This window comes from Diorhabda carinulata, chromosome 2 (assembly GCF_026250575.1).
Source record: "Diorhabda carinulata isolate Delta chromosome 2, icDioCari1.1, whole genome shotgun sequence".
Taxonomy (NCBI): Eukaryota; Metazoa; Arthropoda; class Insecta; order Coleoptera; family Chrysomelidae; genus Diorhabda; species Diorhabda carinulata.
In genome coordinates, this window is record NC_079461.1 from 25,367,847 (window position 1) to 25,386,046 (window position 18,200).

Sequence of the window (18,200 nt, forward strand, 5' to 3'; positions counted from 1 at the left end):
AAAACCAAACACTAATAAATTTTTCCAAATCAATTTACAAATAAAATTTTATGGTTAGGTCAGAATCAGAACGGTTCGATCGCCGTCTACTTACTATTACTTAATGCCCTAAACAGTCCGATACGGTTTACCAAATTTGGTATTTTCAAGATTAAGAGTAAAAAAAATTTTTTTTCTCGAAATTTTGAGCCCTACTTTGAAGCCCTATAAATCATGGATGAAACTTGGTATAGAGATAAATTGTCCCCCATAGTCCTACTTTCGGCTCCCTATACGCTACTGGTCTAAGTCGGTTCTTATGCAGGACATCCTGCATAACGACTTCGATTTTAGTAATTTAGAAAAGATGTAATTACTAAAATGTAGCAAACTAATCATGAATTGATCACTGTTGGTAATCCGAATAGTCGCGAATCCCTATAACTGATGTCCAGATCATTTAGTTTCCGCTATATTTTGCACAAAATTAAAAAATATATAGTTCACAAAATATAAATAAAAAAATAATTTCTTAGATTTGTAGAATTTTTCTGTAACTGTGGTTTTTTAAGAAATATTTGAGATTAATTTCTGTACTTCCATTTTTTTCGTTGAGATAATTGCTTCATATTTTTTCATGGTCTTCCTATATTACCTCCTCCTGGTGATACATCATGTTATTCTAACTATTTTTTGTTAAGAGTTTTCTTACTGATCTTTTCTAAGATTTTGTTTCACAAAGATTATATAACATAAAGTAAATCACAAACTCGTTTAGAATCATTATTTTATAATTTCTAAAAAATCTATGCTCAAAATATTGCCTATACAATGCATGGAAATATGATCGACAGCTACATATTAAAAAATAAAACGAATTTATAATGATATCTAGTTTTTCGAAACTATTCGGTAGATTTTTTGGTATGACATCTATAGAAAACATAGAATACTGTTTAAATAGATTGATAATCAGAATTTCAAAATTTCCATTCAACTCTACGCAACACAAAATTCAGCACTTAAATTTTGTCAAATTTCAAATTGACATCAGAGCACAGAAATCATGAAAAGTTTAATTTACACTTTATGTTCTAAGGTTTCAGTTGTTAAAATTTGCCACTAATATAATCCAATAAACTTTTGCTTCTAGAATTATTAATTGACGTAAGAAATTCTTCTATATATAAATGATTTATGTACAGATGTTTTTGCTGTTTAAAATTTCATTTTATATAGTAGCTTACACTTCATTTCAATTCACACAAATGAACGCACTTCTTCTTACTTATAAAGAAAATGAAGATTCTACGAATACATATAAATTTAATTCGATGTAGTGGAAGCCATTTTAAATTATATTATAGTTATTTGTAATATCCTTGTTAAGACAAATATTTATTATATTTTATTATAGGATGAATTATCTTTGATGTTTAGACAATTTAAACAATATATATTCATAAGTACAATATATTGATATACATTTCATTTAGTTATTGTCGCTACATTAAAGTTTGAAGTTAAATATAATGGTAAGTAGGCGTATTTCTTTAAGGTTACATGTACATATAGAGGTTATTGAATGTTTTTAGATTAATTAGTTAAAGATAATATCTCACTTTTAGAGTTTTTTTGGATTTGGCCAATCAGCCGAAATAGAAGTTATTTTAGATGGACAAGATTCAAGAAAAACTGCAGAAGTCAAAACTGAGGATGGTAAAAAAGAAAGACTGTATTTGTATTATGATGGTGAAACAATATCGGGAAAGGTAAGAAAACTCTGTCGATTATTTAATATTATGCCGTCTCTTTGTAAAATTAGAAAATAAGAGTTACTATTGTATTTTGTTATATTCCCTGTTACAGTTTTACTATTATTTGCAAATAGAAGAGGTTTCTTTACTAACTTAATTTATAATTTTAGAGAAATGGGCAGTGTTAGGATTTTGAGAAATGGGGATACAATCAAATATTTTCTGTAATAAAAGTAGGGCAAAGTGCTGTGTCTTGGTATATTTGTTTGGCATGACTTTGGATGTCTTGAACTCAGCTGTCATTATTTAAAAGCTATCAAATATCTTAGTCAGAAATTTTTTATATGATCTATGCTTGAAGTTATTGTAACCATTTATTGAATACTATACAAGATTATAATTGTTTTTTGCTGTCTAGTGGGATTTCACCCATTTACTCTAAAGTGTGTTGATGAAGATCAAATATTTAATTTTACTGTAGAAATAGAAAACTTATAAATGGAATTGAGTAAAAAAATATGTTGACAATTGGATTCAATTGGAATTGAACACATGGTCATAATACAAAATTCATTTGCACAGGGTCAAATTCATTGGTAAAACATTGATACTGTCAATGACAATTACTAAATACAACTGTAATGAACATCAATATGTTTTATATAATTGAACAGTAACTAGGCCAGCTGTGAGGTTATATATTTTTGCAATTTTTCATCATATAATAATTTTTAAATATATTTATTTCAATTATAGATATTTTTTAAATTGTTTTCATAGCTAAGCAAGTACATACTACTTCTTTACCATTCAAAACAAATACAGTACATTGAAGTACAATTTTATCTAAGTAAATAGGGTTAATTAGGATGTTGGAAAACTATTTCTAAAAAAAAAGTTATATTTTTGTAACTAATGATGCATGAAAAATTTTCATGGAATAAATTTCAATCAAGCTTACATTTGCCCCATGCAAAATTCAAACTTGATCATATTTTGGGGTAAATGTAAAAATTTTGTTTTACTATCTTCCTTCCCAAAAATTTGGTTTCTGTCTTATCTAATGATCTTAGACTTACGATTCCAATTTTGCCATCATAGTCATTTTATGTTTTGGTTCTTTGGTGTCAGGACTTTGCACTTAGCACATTTTCAGAAGCAGATGCAATATTTTTCTTATATTTCTCTAGCTTTGAGCGATCAAAATAATCTTAGCAGGATCAACAGGAAAAAATCCAGTATGTTTGAATACTGATACAGTATTTTCTTTAATTCTTCTTTCCAGATTTGGTTCAAGAGTTCTACAAATTTTTGTTTACTTAGGCGTCCTGACGATTTTCTCAAATCAGGTGACTGGGATATCGAAATAATGCTCTATTTTGTTTGAGAGTGGTAGCAACAAAACGAACAATCACATAACTAGAATGGCTGTCAAATAGTAGAAGTGCTGTGTGTGATAGTACTTCATATTTTAGTTTTAGTGCTTTTATATGAGGAATAAAACCACGAACCAATGGTAGATGCCCCATACAGCGTCTTAGGAAAGGCGTTCTCCAATACCCAACAGGCACTCCCTTTGAACATAATGAATGAAGGGAGATATGAACCATCTGCTACTATGCAAGCCATAACTGTAGTAGATTCTGTACCTAAGTTTCCTGACACTCCATAAAATGTTTTTCCCTTTTCACTAATTGTTCGTACCCTACAATGATCACTATTAACTTTCATTTGTATTAAATAGAAAGTTGGTTTTAGTTGAATGACAAATTTGGGTCTTGCCATGAAGACCAATTATGTGTTTGATATAGTTGTGTATAAGTTTTTTTTTTATTCAATACATCCTTGACATTCTTTTTATATAATTGTTCACTATCACGTTTCTAAAAAAAAAAGTTAAGAAAGTTTCAAAAATCTCGATATGCCCTGGCAATTACATAATTTTGGGCAAAGGTAAACACATGTTCACTATTACCCCAAAATCAAGTTAACAAGTGTCCCTTTCTTACTGGGGCTTTTGTAAGCATGTCACTAAAGTTAGCAGAGCAATATAAGCATATCATTAAATGCTTGACTAGTGCTAATTAAATGCTGCGGAAAAAATGAATTTTTCGGAGACGTCACGAAAAAAATGACTTTTTCCCAGTTTTCTCAGCAGAACATTATCTTTGGCCAAGAATTATACACTAATGTGGCCTTGTTATGTCTTGTATAATTAACTTGACTAATGCTAATTAAAAGCTGCGGAAAAACTAAATTTTTTTCACAAGTTTTCAACAATAAGACTTTTCAGTTTACTCATGATAATGTTTTTGCTCAAAATAATTGTTCTCGCAAAGGGAAAAAACAGCAAACATGAGCTTTTTCACCTGATCGTAAGAGTCAGCAATACTCTTTCAAGCATTGAAAATGATCATGTCTTCCTCTTCCAGGTCATTCTAAGCAGACAACTTGTGTTGAGTACTAAGATCAAATTTTTTCTTTTCCAATATCTCCAATTCAACTCGAAGACTTTCAAATTTAGAGCGCCATATCTTCTTGTTTTTAAATCCAGCAAAAAGGAAAAATTTCTACTCGGTTATCGTAGCATTTAGATGATTTTTAACAAACACTTTGCTGTTTTCCAATTCCTGAAACCTACTGAGAAATACTTCCCTCATATTTAAAATTATTGTTTGAAAATGATGTTTATCAATAGAGGTATTATTTTCTTGGTGATGCTTCAGCAGGCTCGGAAAGTGAAACTATGTTGCCCTTTTAAATACTGAGCAAAAATAGATTAATTTGTTTTCGAATGTTATTACTTCTGAAAAAGATGTAATTATTTTCTTATCAAGTTTATTTTTAAATGAAAATATTATTGCGCCTTCCGTGGATATTTATGCCCGAGCCAAAGAGCTACATGCGGTTATGGAGCCACATTTTGCCGACCACTGCACTATGCAAATACTATATCGAACACAACGCTTATGTAAATAAAATTTCAAGAACGGCAAAAATGTTTTAAAAGTTTTTGAGCAGCTCATCAATGAAAATGTTCACGCAACACAACAACCAAGTCTATGAAAACAAAACTGAATGCATCAAGATTTGGGGCGCCACTATAGCCAGTCTAACCAATTTTAACCCCAAATTCAAAAGATATGAAAGTTGTTTAAAATTGCCCCTGTTTAAGATTACCCCAACTGACCTTACCTACATAATATATTTTTTTTAATTTCTCCTTTCTTAGTCATTTTATATATGTTTATGTTTCTAAATTGTCTTGATTTTAGTTCTCTTCTGTTTTAAAATTAGTTTCGACTACCTTCAGTCTTCAATAGATCACCTCCACCATGAATATCAAAATAAAAATCTATTTAACAAGAAAAATTAATTTTTATATCTCAAAAATATGTAGCTGCCATCAATCAAATTGTTTGTAACTATTAAAATTTACAAAATAGAGCTATAAATTTTACTTAAATTATTTAGGTCTTTGTTATCAATTATAACTTTTTCGTTCTTATGAATGTGAACCATTTCTGAAAATTCTTTTTCGTGTTTTAGATTCCGTTCCATGAATTTCTAAATCTTCATAATTGAATAGAAGTTTTTTTTAAAAATAATTTTTTTTTATCGTATTGATAACCTTTTAGCCTATTTTCTAAATGCTGAGATGTCCACCCTATGTAAACAGCGTCACAATCAGTATAATGCACTTGATATATAATAATATTTCTTTTGTTTTTTGGTGTTTTAGATTTTAGTTTAGTGAAATATGTCCTTTATTACTTAATACTAATATCATATTTATTGACATAATAAAATAGTTGTTGGGAAAATCGTTGTACATATGTTTATCCTTTTCTTGAATATGTTGTTTATCATTTTTTCTGGATAATTATTTTCTTTCAAGCAGGTTTTGCTTTTTGATTAACTAAGCATCTAAATTTAGGATCTGATAGATAGATCTATCAGCTAAACTTATCACTGATCTTTTTGGTGACACAGGACACAGAACTTCAAATATCTTGAGGAATAAGTTGGTTTTGTATACCATTCTGTTCTTATGTTATTTTTATTATGATAAGAATTGAATTTTTTATTTATGTTTGAAAATTTGATTTTTTGGTTTGGCAGTAAGACAATCATTTACATAACAGAAAAAGAATGGAATGTTAAATATTTACATTTTGAAATACAGCGGTAGTAATACCCAATATTACCCATTCCAAACCTTCCTTTTTTCTTGGACTAATTTTGATCAATTGTGCTCAAGTGGTTCGTGGATAAAACAAAGAATGTTTTGGCTTCTTTGTATTACAATTGCTTACGACCTTCTTTTTTATGTGATGCAGATAAAGTTACACTACTTATCTGGTCTTTAATATATAAAATATTTATAAAAGCTACTTTACTTAATCATTATGTATTTTATTAAAGGTGAATGTGAGTTTGAAGAAACCAGGTACTAAGTTGGAACATCAGGGTATTAAAATCGAGTTCATCGGTCAAATTGAAATGTTTTATGATAGAGGAAACCATCATGAGTTCATATCTCTTGTTAAAGAACTGGCAAGACCAGGTGATATGATTGCAAATTCAAGTTATCCATTCGAATTTAGTAATGTAGAAAAGCCATTTGAAGTGTATACAGGTGAGAATTATTTCCTTTTTGTCTAATGAGTACAGTAAAAATATACATAGTTTAATTTGAAATATTTCAACAGTAGCATGTTTGATTTGAATAATACATGTTATTTGATTACATGATGCTCCAATCACTGTCTATTTAAATATTAATGACCAGCTTAAATTGAAATAAATCCATATTTACAAGTTTATAATTACAAAGCGCATAAATGAAATTGGCCTTAAATGAGACCTAAATTTGGTATTTTCTGCTGTTTTTGTTATAGTTGATATAATTAGTGAAAGGTAAATATCTAGAGCACAGCGATGTTAACATTCAAATGAAAATTATAATTGCTAACCAAATATTGCTAAAGGTTGCTGACATGGAGAAATATAATCTGTAATGCAATGCAATATTTCTTTCTAAGCCGTTCAATTCTTGCAAGATCTCTTAATTAAAATTTCATTGCCAGTTGTCTGTAAGTTGAAATTCTAGGTAGAATTCTAGTTTCCATTCTGAAATATAAATATATTTATGTTTTTTATGTGAAAGTTGAAATCCCTGTGGAAATTTTTGAAAATCTGTAGATTGTAGCATTCAGGAAAGGCGTGCCTTGGCAGCTGATTCTACATGTTGCAATTCGCTAAGGAAAGGAATCACGATAAATTGACATTCGCACCGTCTGCAGGCGAACTCGGTGTTCATAAGTCACTCCTGTATGTCAAATAGGTCTTGCAAATACAGCTCAGGTGGGTTATGTTGGACAGCTCGGGAGAGCATTTGACGTGATAGTATAGGTAAAATAGTCAAGTCAGCGACCTTTCTTCTATGCTTTAAGCCTTCCGAGTTTCTGGTTAACTCTAGGTCGCCTATAAGTCTGTATTGAGTCGATCATTCTAACGGTATGCTTGGGAGCCGAGATCCAAATGTGCGAGCAATACTCTAAAGTTGGACGAATCTGGGACTTTTAGACGATTAGAAGCTGTTGTGCAGTATATAGCTTTTTGATCAAAGTTTTTGTGAAGCTTCTTTAGGTACAAGCGAATTTGTTGTGATGGTATTTTAAGTCCAGACAGGACCAAATCCTTAACTGCAGTACCAGCCTTCTTTGTAAAAACAGCAGCCTGGGTCTTTGCTGTATTAAACTCAATCATATTGCTTCCACCCCACTCTAGATTGTTTTCAAGGCGCATCTGTAAATCAGTTTGGCAGTTTTCTCGAGTACAGGAGAAAGTGAGTAGGTGACAAGATACATCTCTGGAGAACACCATCGTTGCCTCAAACCTCTCTGAGGTGTGTCCATTGATAGCGACCTGGATGTATTGGTCTTTGAAAAAGCTACCAAGCCAGTCGATAACTGAGGACGACAAACAGTATGATTTTAATTTGTTTAGGAGATTGGCATGCCAAATCCTGTCAAAAATTTTCGATATGTCTAGTGAGATTGCTCTGGATTCCCAAAATTCAGTCCCTATATTGGTGACATTGACTAGGAGATCCCAGATTTGGTGAGAACTGGAACTTACTTCACTTGGTTTGAATTGGTTTTTCAGATAATTTAAAAATTATTGACAATACATATTTTGAATAGAAGAATTTCACGTATTAACTTGTTATTATTGACTAAATGAAGAAAATCTCCTTTTAGGTACTAATGTAAGATTGCGCTACTTTTTGAGAGTAACGATTATTAGAAGATTAGCTGATATAATGAAAGAAATTGACATAGCTGTTCATACCCTATCAAGTTATCCAGAAATGAATAATTCTATCAAAATGGAAGTAGGCATTGAGGACTGTCTGCATATTGAATTTGAATACAACAAATCTAAGTATGTAGTAAAAATAATGAGTTATGTTAATTTTTTAATTGATTTCAGCGATGAATAACTTTTTTATTCAGTTTCGAGTATAATCCAAATTTTATATCTTTTATTTCAGTCATTCTTTTTATTTTCAAGGCATTTGGTGTTTTGTAGGGGTATTAATAAATCTTCAGTTGTACCAGTGCTGTTGAGGATTGCCTTCAATAACATAAATTTCACAAATTAATATTATTTTATTTTATGGTTCTCAATAATTTTTGTTAGATATTTTTAGGATCAAGACAAACATTGAATTGTCACAATTTTTTCTCGTTTTATTAGAATCCAGATACTTTGTCTCAACGCCTATGCTGGCCTGGGTGGCTTAAAGGTTAAAAGGCGCTTTTGTCATTGAACAAAAATTATGATTTTTGTGTATTAACCCATGCAGTCTATTGCATGATTTCTGATTCTTAAAATGGGTTTTGTTTAACGAAGTAATTTGATGAAGATTGACAAACATGCTAACGCTACGCACTACCTGACCGCTGGTAAGGTGGTAACTAAGTGGATGTCGTCTGTGTGTTTTGGAGGTCTTAATAAGTTTTAAACATAAATGAATAGTAAAATGTCATTTTCAAAAGTTACTTTACAAACCCTACTCTTTCTATGGTGAAAGGATCATTCAGACACGATTCTTACCATGCATCGAAAGCTTTAAAAAACGGACTTTTGGTTTTGAGTACAAAAATGTATGCTCTAGCTGAAAAAGAGTAGTAATCTATGAATGCAAGGTTTTTCAAGTTCTTTTTTTCTCTTTCTGAGGGAAGCAAACAGCACGCTGTGCTTGACTGTATGGTTGGAGGCTTCGTCGCCCCAGTTCCCCGCCCTTTCAACGCACCCATTTCTGTTGCTTCAGTCACTAAATAAACATAATGTCATTAATGTTGTCACCATAAACAAAAATAGGAAATAACCTCTGAATATTTCGAATATTTTTCAGTTTTTAACATTACGTACTCCAAACATATTTCTTTTATTTGATAAAACAAACATTTCTGATCTTTTTTGGAAGAAGATAAAACTGTAAATGTTTTAGATGACACACAAATAACTGCATTATTGGTAATTATATCCAGCGATAAACTATTGTTCAGCTTTACTTTTAACTGGTGAAATTCACCTCAGATTTTACATTTTTCTATGAATTTTTTTTTATAGGGATCAGATGTTTTTGTTCTTTTTATTCTTACCAGTGTTAATAAAATCAACAAATACAACTTTGGAAATTTATAAAAACTGTAAAGTTAGATTAGAAATTTAATGGCCCAGAAGAAAAAAGAGTTTAATTTATTTGAAATTTTAATAATATTCATGCAAATACCTAAGTAGAGTGAAAACTTAATTATCCAGTCCTTAGTTTCATGGATACACACTTATCTGACTACTATCAAACACTGTGAATAACTTCCAACCTTCAAATGACAATTACCAAATATTTTGAACAATTTACATAAAGTTAGGTTCGATTTTAGTTACTAGTAAGTTTAATTTGTTTATTTTTATTAATTACCTACTAATATGTATCAAGCAATATATAAATAGAGATAGAGAAAGCTTGAAAAAACTAAAAAACCAACATAAAAATAACTAAATAAAGATGAAACAAATAAAATAAAATTTCAATATACAGAATAAAACCACAATGAGTAACAAAATTTATGCATACAAAAACTTCTCTCTATTTTTTAAGACTTAGTCTTGTTTCTTCTACTATTGACCCTTTTGAGAAGTAGATGTCCAGCTTTTGTGCTATCTTTTGCGAAGGCTTCTTGGAGTTGGTTTTCATCTTTTGCCCATATAGCCTATCGATCTTCCATCATTTTGTCGACATGATCTCTCCAATATCGTCGTCTCGATTTCGTGAATCTTACTATGTCCTGAATTTTCAGATCTTTTCTTATGGCTTTGCTTCTTATTTAATGTTTTAGGATTACTCCTTTAATAGGTCTCAATATTTTGAATCTCTGCTGCCCTTATCATTTCGTTTTTGTTGTTTATACACTCGAATTTCCCCTGCATAGGTAAGTATAGGTCTTAGGATTGTTTTGTATATGCAGACTTTACTATTAGTGGACCCATGAGGTCCCTCAGATAGCTGGAGATTCTTAAGGACTTATTTACTTGGATTTGTACTTCTTGTTGTAAGTTTTTGGTGAATGGAGTTGTTGTTCACAGCTAGTTTACATCTTTTAGGCTCTTTGGCTATTAACATTGATTTTATTTTTTTTACAGATATCTGCCATTTAAGGTTGTTTGTAACCAATATAGCAAACACTGTAGATCATCCTCGTTATAGGCTATCAAGATTGCATCCCTGGCGTAGCATAATATCTTTATTGATCATTGTCCCATATTGTATGAGCTCAGGCTGTTACCTTATAGAATTCCTGTTAGTATTAGAGCTTATTCGGTAAACCCCTATTGTGTTTTGTTGTTTTTATTCAGTTCTTCTATACTTTCTTGAGGATAATGGAACAGTGGTTTTTGATATTCAATGGATTTATCAATCATTTGTCTGAGTTTAGAATTGTGTCTTTTGTCGATCTATTTTCTCTGAAACCTTGTTGTTCTTCGCTTATTTCTATTTAATTCATTACTTTTTTTACATACAAAAACGGATTTTTCTTTTTTTCATTCAATTATCTGAATGCCCAATAACCATTAGTCCTGTTAAATCTCTACTGTGATTTGAAAACTTCAGTGGTGTATTGTTGTTGTAGATATCATTTAAAAGATGTTATTGTTGGAAAAATATATTTTCTATTGGTTCGGATAAAAATTAAACATATGGAAATTGCCATAATAAAAAAAGAGACTACAGGATCTGGACCTCATATATATACAGAAAATGTTACTATTGCAAAGTATGAAATTATGGATGGAGCCCCAGTAAGAGGTATACATAATATTGAACTATTAACTTGGATATCATAACTTTTTAATTGTTTGCGTAGAACGCTCGTTGGTATCAATAGAAACACTTTGCTTGTTATTTTTAGGAGAAAGCATTCCAATCAGGGTATTTCTGGCAGGGTATGATTTAACTCCTACTATGAGAGATATCAACAAAAAATTCTCTGTTCGATATTTTTTAAATTTAGTATTAATGGACACTGAAGATAGAAGATATTTTAAACAGCAGGAAATCACTCTTTGGAGAAAAGGTATTGTTATTTAATTGCAAAAGTTCTCACAAATAAATAAGCAATTGATTTATTTTAGTTTGATTTTATTTGGTTATTAATATTAATTTTTAGGTGACAAACTTCGAAAGCCCAACTTACAAAGCCCAGCTATAATGGCAGGTACACAGAATCTTCAGAATACTGCTCAGCAGTACCAGCAACAAACAGCAGGTGATAATGATAATAAGACAACTGTTAAAGAGGACTTCCTACGTGCACCTAGCTCTCAATCGAATGACAAGCTCAACGAATCGGCAGATCCGTTCGACCAACGAGTTTCTTCGCCAACAGAAAGTCCAGAAAATATGATTCAAAACATGACCCGAGAAGCGGGTGATGGACAAAATGATAGTAGCAATGACCAAGTGGAGTGATATAAATATAGGTAAAAAATAAATATTCAAATTGGTGTCTGTAGTCTTGATGTGAAATAATGAAATGCTTATGTGAGAAAGAAATTTAAATGAAAATGGAATTCAAAGCTCGAAAAACAAAGATCCTTTAGAATATTTATGAGGCTAGATCCAAGAAGGATTTGGAATTCAGTAAAACCAAGCTATTTCTCCTACCTAGTTATATTACTGGGCCATTATTTATGAAATTAAGCCTAGCAGAAATTGATGAGTGTTAGATTCTGTGGAGAAGATAATACTCAGAAAATGTTTTGAACAAAAAACCGTTAGGAGTGAATATTTAAACCCCTTAAAGCCACCAATCTTTTAACTGGAAAAAGAGCTGTAGTTGTCGAAAAAAGCTCAAATAGGCGGTAATAAACTTGGATTGCAAAACAATGTAACCTCTTATCTTTTCCCACTTAATAAGGTATAGACACCATTTGGGGCCAGTTTAAGATGTGCTTAAAAATTAGAAAATAATACAAAAATGGTGAAGAGATGAATAGCTTTTAAAATTGTACAGAACTAAGAGTTGTAGTATTTTTTTTAAATACATTAAATTTCCCAATCCTAAATATAAGAATATTTTTCTGATTTGCCGATAAAAGTGAACTTGTGAAAATAATCCTCTTGTACCATTTGTGGAAACTTTGGTCCTAATGTGGTCTTTAAAGGACCTGTTTTTGACCACTAATGATTTTGAGAACAAAAGGCCATTCAAAAGTAGGTACCTACATAACGAGGTAATATTTATTTTTTTATTCAAATAGAATAAACAATTTCTATTTAAAATCCTTTTATTTATTGATTTTGTTGACAGAATAGTAACTTCTTGAATTTTTTTATCAAATTTCATCCTTCCTTTCAGGCCACTTTCAGTCAATTCCACAACTCCCCATTGCATTAACATATATTTCATTTTCCTTTCAATTTGTAATAATTCCCTGGAAAAATTATTAATCTTCGTATTTGACAATGACATAATTATTGTTTACTTCATTAGACTTAGTAACATACTCTTCATGCACTTGTTTTCTGGCAGTTTCTTTTTCAATTCCGGTGTTAATATCTGCAATATTTGATTGTACTTTCCGAAGCTTCACTTTTTCACATTGACTTTTTACAGTAGTTTGATCCTTATCAATATATTTTTCTTTATTTTGCTTTTTAGATGTATTTCCTTGTTTTTCACTTCCAAAATGTTTTATCCTTTACCTTTATTTTATTTTCACGGAGCGATTTCTTCGTCTTCTAGTTTTGTTTTTCTTTTTATTCTTCTCTTCTTTCTATAATTCGTCTGCCTGTCTGTTGACTAAGATACTGTTGTGGGAACTTGAAGAAATATTGTAATTGGGGCGACTTTTCACATCCAGAACTAGTACACCTTTGGGACATAAATAGAATGGCGTCTCATCCATTTTCCATATTCTTTCCGGGTGTTCTACAACATCTTGGTAATTTTCTAGTATATCAAGCGGTTCTTGAAATCAATGTCTAATTTTTTCGTTGGTGATTAATAATCGAGCTCTGTCAATGTATTCGGATTATTTTAAAGATATTGGAATAACTTGAACATGATCAAAATAAGATCTCAACGTGTTTCAATTGTAGCCACTAAATGCCCTCAAATGGTAAAAACGCAATATTTGTTGATCCATTAGTGGCCAGTAAAAATGCACAGGTCGCCACAATAGGATCCTAACGTGTTCCAATTGTAGCCAATAAATGGCTACTAATGATAAAAAGCAGTATTTGTTAATCCGTTTTTGGCCATTCAATTAATTAGTAATCAAAAGAAAAATTAAGTATTTGATAGCTTAACATATACTATAAACCCCAATAAGTGTCCTTAAGCTCAATTTTTCACAAAGTAACTTCTTACAGATTAAAGAAACGTCAAATTAACATACCTCGTTCCTTATAGAAAACCATTTGAATACAAACTGAAAAACTACTGTCACTTCTAATTACAAGCTCATACTCAGAATACATCAAACGCAGTTGACGATTTGTGCCATAATAGGTAGGCTAGAAAGTTTCTCATTTCGATCATTATGATAATATATTGTGAAATAGATATGGTTATTTTACATTAAATGCTCAGATTACCGCTAATGGTGAAATGGCCATAAATGGTGCTACTACCCTATAAATTGTTTATTTCATGAAGAAGATGGAAACTTCTCAAGTTCAATACCAGTCTGTAAAAATATTTTCTATTATTATATTTTTGCTCGATTATTTTGAAATTCCTAGGTGTGACTTTCTATTCTTCAATTATTTGTCCAATTAATAGTGCTGGTTAGTGGAGAGGAAATAATAACAAATCCTACACAGACTTTGAGTAGCTTAAGCAGTTTTTTTCTGTTTCAGAATATCTGGTAGAAAAGTGACTAAGTTGTTGGAATTAATGAAATGGTTATTTTTAAGGCCGGAAGTGTCGACGAATAATGTGCACGTAATTTGTAAATAAACTTATTGTTATTATATTACAGTTATATTGAACTGTCTGTATATGAAGCAAATTTATTAATTAATTTACATATTTTAATTTTATTGTATATTTCTCATTTAGCTCATTAAAAAAAAGTTAAGGATATTGTATTTTTTGTTAACAGTATAAATAGATAACATCAACTATTTCTGTTAAATGTGTTTTTCAATGACAACATATATCAGTTTCTTAAGGTAATCTCTAGTAATCTTATGTATTAAAAAAATTGATGATTTCCATTCCGAGTCCGTTCAGGCGTTCTACCCAACCGATTTGCTTGATTTTTTTTTCAATGAAAGGTATTGATGCACAGATCAGCCATCAACCATCGGATTTCATCTAATTTTCACCATTCTTAAGTTATACTCAAATGTGATTCCCCCCTGTACATTACTTATGGGAGTTTTTCACATACACACGTTCTATCCTCAATATCTCAGGTTCTATTCAAGATAGAGACTTCGTTTTGGTTTAAGAACACTCGCTGAAACATCCTCTTTTGAGTTTTTGAACACTTAAATCGGTTGAGTTGGAGAGGAGTTAAGCGCGGACATTCAATGTGGAGTTATGGATTTTTGTAGGTTTTTGGCAATTTTTCTACATTCAAAGATCTATATCTCAGGTTCTAATATAGCTACAGAGTTCGTTCTTTTCTATTATAACGATTTCTGATACTTATTTAATGGATTCAATGCGAGCGAAGCCGCGAGTATTAGTAATATTAATTGATGTTCCGCTTATGAATTTCAATTTTTTCTTTTAATGTGGATATAATGCTCGATATTAGCAAGTAAATGCGATCATTTCAAATGTAAAAATGGAGAATTTCAAGTTTTCTCAATATTTTTCCCTAATTCAGTTGATACTTTGGGAGTCCTAAAAAATCCCATTATGCTTCTTTCTCCTTTATATCATCTCATATTCCAAATTTTATAATACAAATAGCGACCTTCACATAAATAATATCTGTCTCTTTATCTTTTTTGATGTATTTTATTATGTAGACCTTATAAACATAAAAACTAAAATGGTTCTTTGAATATATATTGATAACTCTTCATTACTTGTTAACATTAATAATGTTTAGAAAGTTACACAACGCATCAAGGGAGATTTATTTTTGTGCACGTTAATTTTTTGCCAAATATAAGATAAGGATGAGCATGAAATGCTAAGGTTACTTACTTATTTGAGTTGATAAGGATTATTTGTCTAAATAGTTTTCCATTCACCACATTATACGTTACCTTCTTTTACGAGATAGAATTGGGACATTAAGGTATCTTTAAAAAATTTATAGATTAAAAGCAGAGTGTCTAGGAGTCTTGAAAACTGGGAAAAAGATGGGAATTTCGCAAAAGCCATGAAAAGCCAGGGATTCTACGGAAATTTTCTAATAAACCGGGTATTGACAGTAATTTTGAGTGAGCCAACCAGGCAAAGCAAGTTGGTGTTGTTATAACTCAAAAACCTTCTGACTGATTTTGAAAATTCAAACAAAACAACACTTATTGCCTAACTTGAAAGCATGTTACAATTTGTTCAAAGAAGACCCTTCCGAACGAAGAATGTTCTTATCCATTACTAGTTGCTATGAGTTCCCTCCGAAATTCTGTTCAGAAAAATGGCTAGAAAACATATCTGTTTACCCAAAAATTCAGTTACTATATCCGTACTTGAAAAAGTTCAAATTTGATCTGCAAAACACGAATCAGAAGCCATCATGTGAAAGTTTTAAAACCATGGAAAAGTTTTTGGATAATAAAATGTTATTATTTTAGTGCTTATCTAAAGAGCTAGAGCCATTTCTTAAAAATGGCTTATGTTTAACTAACCTAACCACCAGATATAGTAAAACAGCCAAAAATAGTAAATGATCAGGTAAAACCTCATTTTAATGTGAAATTATAACCAAAGTTTCTACATCTTACTATCTTATTAAAGCAAAGGACTCCAAACAAATCATTGTTAACCCAAAAAATAGTTAAAGAACACCAAATTATTAATCATATTTTAATTTTAAATGACATGCAAATATTTAACATGTCATTGCGCTTTTAAAGTAAATTACTCCAGGTTAATAATTAGTTATCCAAACATAGAAAACAAACTCCTAAAGTTTGACCATTCATTATTATAAGATTTTTTGATAAGGCCCAACTTTTTGTCTTTAAATTAATTAAAACATTACCAAAAAAATTATTTTCTTGAGCGTTTATTCAACCAAAGGTTAAAAAACAAAACTGTTTTATGCCAATCGGAATAGCTCTTGCCTCTGAAGGTGATTGGACATGCTTAAGCGGAATTGCCAATCCAACGAGATGCTCGCAAATATAATCTTTGAGAAACTTTGGGAATTTGCATGTGCCGTGTAACCAATTGTCTTTTTCTCGGATCCTTATTATTTCCCACTAGTTAAAATGTTTCTCTTTGTATTCGTCAAAGGTCTCCCATGACCTTTAATAATTTTTACAACCCAAATCCGACTCAGCTGGAATTCTGTATGTGCTTCGACAGTTTTGCCCATTGATAACTTTCTGTCCACGTCGTTATAGATACTGTCGGCACTCGAGCAAAATGTCTTTCAGTATTAATTATGTATTCATTAGACCAATCCTCGACTATTCTAGAAGCAATTACCAATAACCGCGTCAGATGATAAAGCTCAGGAATCGTGCTACCAACTTTTATTGTTTTATTGAAAACTTTTAGCATTTTTCGTAGTAGGAGTACTCGGCTATGCGCCCAAATACTAGAAAAGATTTAGTATGAGTCATTCGTTTCCAAAATAGGCAATAAAATCAAGCTCTTCATTTATCCAAAAATTTTTCGCAGTATCGATCAAATATGTCCTGCTCAACTTTTGTTTGCATCTTTTTCGCATGCGCCCAGCACATTCTTATAGTTCCAAACGTAGGAGCAGAGACAGTTTGTATTGCATTGGATGCATCACAGACCAAAACTTTACAAGTTTTAAGTGTATGAGTAGAGGGAGAAAGTTGATTTTTCCAATGCGGAAAATAAAAATATAAAGTCTTCCGTTCGTTCTGATGTTGTCACAGAACATTGGCGTGATAAACCAATTAAATACTTTGTTAACATGAACCGGAAATTGTGATCTAAATCATCTCATTACTGCTGGCCAGTATCTGCTCTGACGTATGATTTTAAGATAATTATTTAACTGTAAATTAATTGGATGAATTAATCCATTAATTTTACTTAAGTTATTCGTAATAGATTTTAGGTTTCAGACGCAGTTCAATTTTGGTGACCATGACATTTTCAAGTACGGAATAATAATGTGTCATCACATGAGGCGTCGAATAAAATATAAATCGTAGCAGAACATTAAATTTTTAGTCTGAAGCTTCAATTTGTTACAACGTTAGTAACGTTTTTCTCCTTCTTCAGTCATATAAACTTAGTGTATTGAACAGGTCTCATTTTATTTCTAAAACCCAAGCTTTACTTGCCTTCAACGTTTTTTCCGTTGAAGAATTCAAGAGCGGAACACAAGAACTCGGTCCCGCTAGGTTTTCATTCGCCATTACAGAGCGGAAACAAAACACACTCAATGAACGCAAGTACTCGGACGTAACTGACTGAATATTCGCACGAGCGCGGCGCTTGTAAGCCGGAGACGTTACTTAATATGGCTTCACTATACTTTATTTGATAATGTGCCAATGTGGCAATCATAGAGGTTTATCCAGGCACAAATAGTGCATTAATTTGTTCGCTGAGATTTGATGATCATTTACTAAATTGGGTCTTCGAATATATATATATATATATATATATATATATATATATATATATATATATATATATGATTATATATAAGCCCCTTAAAAATTTTAAAAGTGATTGGTCCCTAACTACATTTTTTTATGAAAATCTG

The 18,200-nt window shown here is 31.0% G+C and overlaps 1 protein-coding gene across 1 annotated transcript; it reads left to right on the forward strand.

Moving 5' to 3' along the window:
• Positions 1–1,192: 1,192 nt before the first annotated feature.
• Positions 1,193–14,399, forward strand: LOC130903925 (vacuolar protein sorting-associated protein 26B-like). The gene is made up of 8 exons (XM_057816318.1): positions 1,193–1,514; positions 1,608–1,751; positions 6,162–6,375; positions 8,003–8,186; positions 10,943–11,118; positions 11,222–11,386; positions 11,480–11,792; positions 14,176–14,399. Exons 1-7 carry the CDS (start codon positions 1,512–1,514, stop codon positions 11,779–11,781), a joined length of 1,188 nt encoding a protein of 395 aa, XP_057672301.1. The 5' UTR covers positions 1,193–1,511; the 3' UTR covers positions 11,782–11,792; positions 14,176–14,399.
• The last annotated feature ends 3,801 nt before the right edge of the window (positions 14,400–18,200 follow it).

Coding starts and splice junctions, on each gene's coding strand:
- LOC130903925 (XM_057816318.1), top strand. Junction 11,119..11,221: donor GGATGGAGCCCCAGTAAGAG/GTATACATAATA, acceptor TGTTATTTTTAG/GAGAAAGCATTCCAATCAGG. Junction 11,387..11,479: donor AATCACTCTTTGGAGAAAAG/GTATTGTTATTT, acceptor ATTAATTTTTAG/GTGACAAACTTCGAAAGCCC.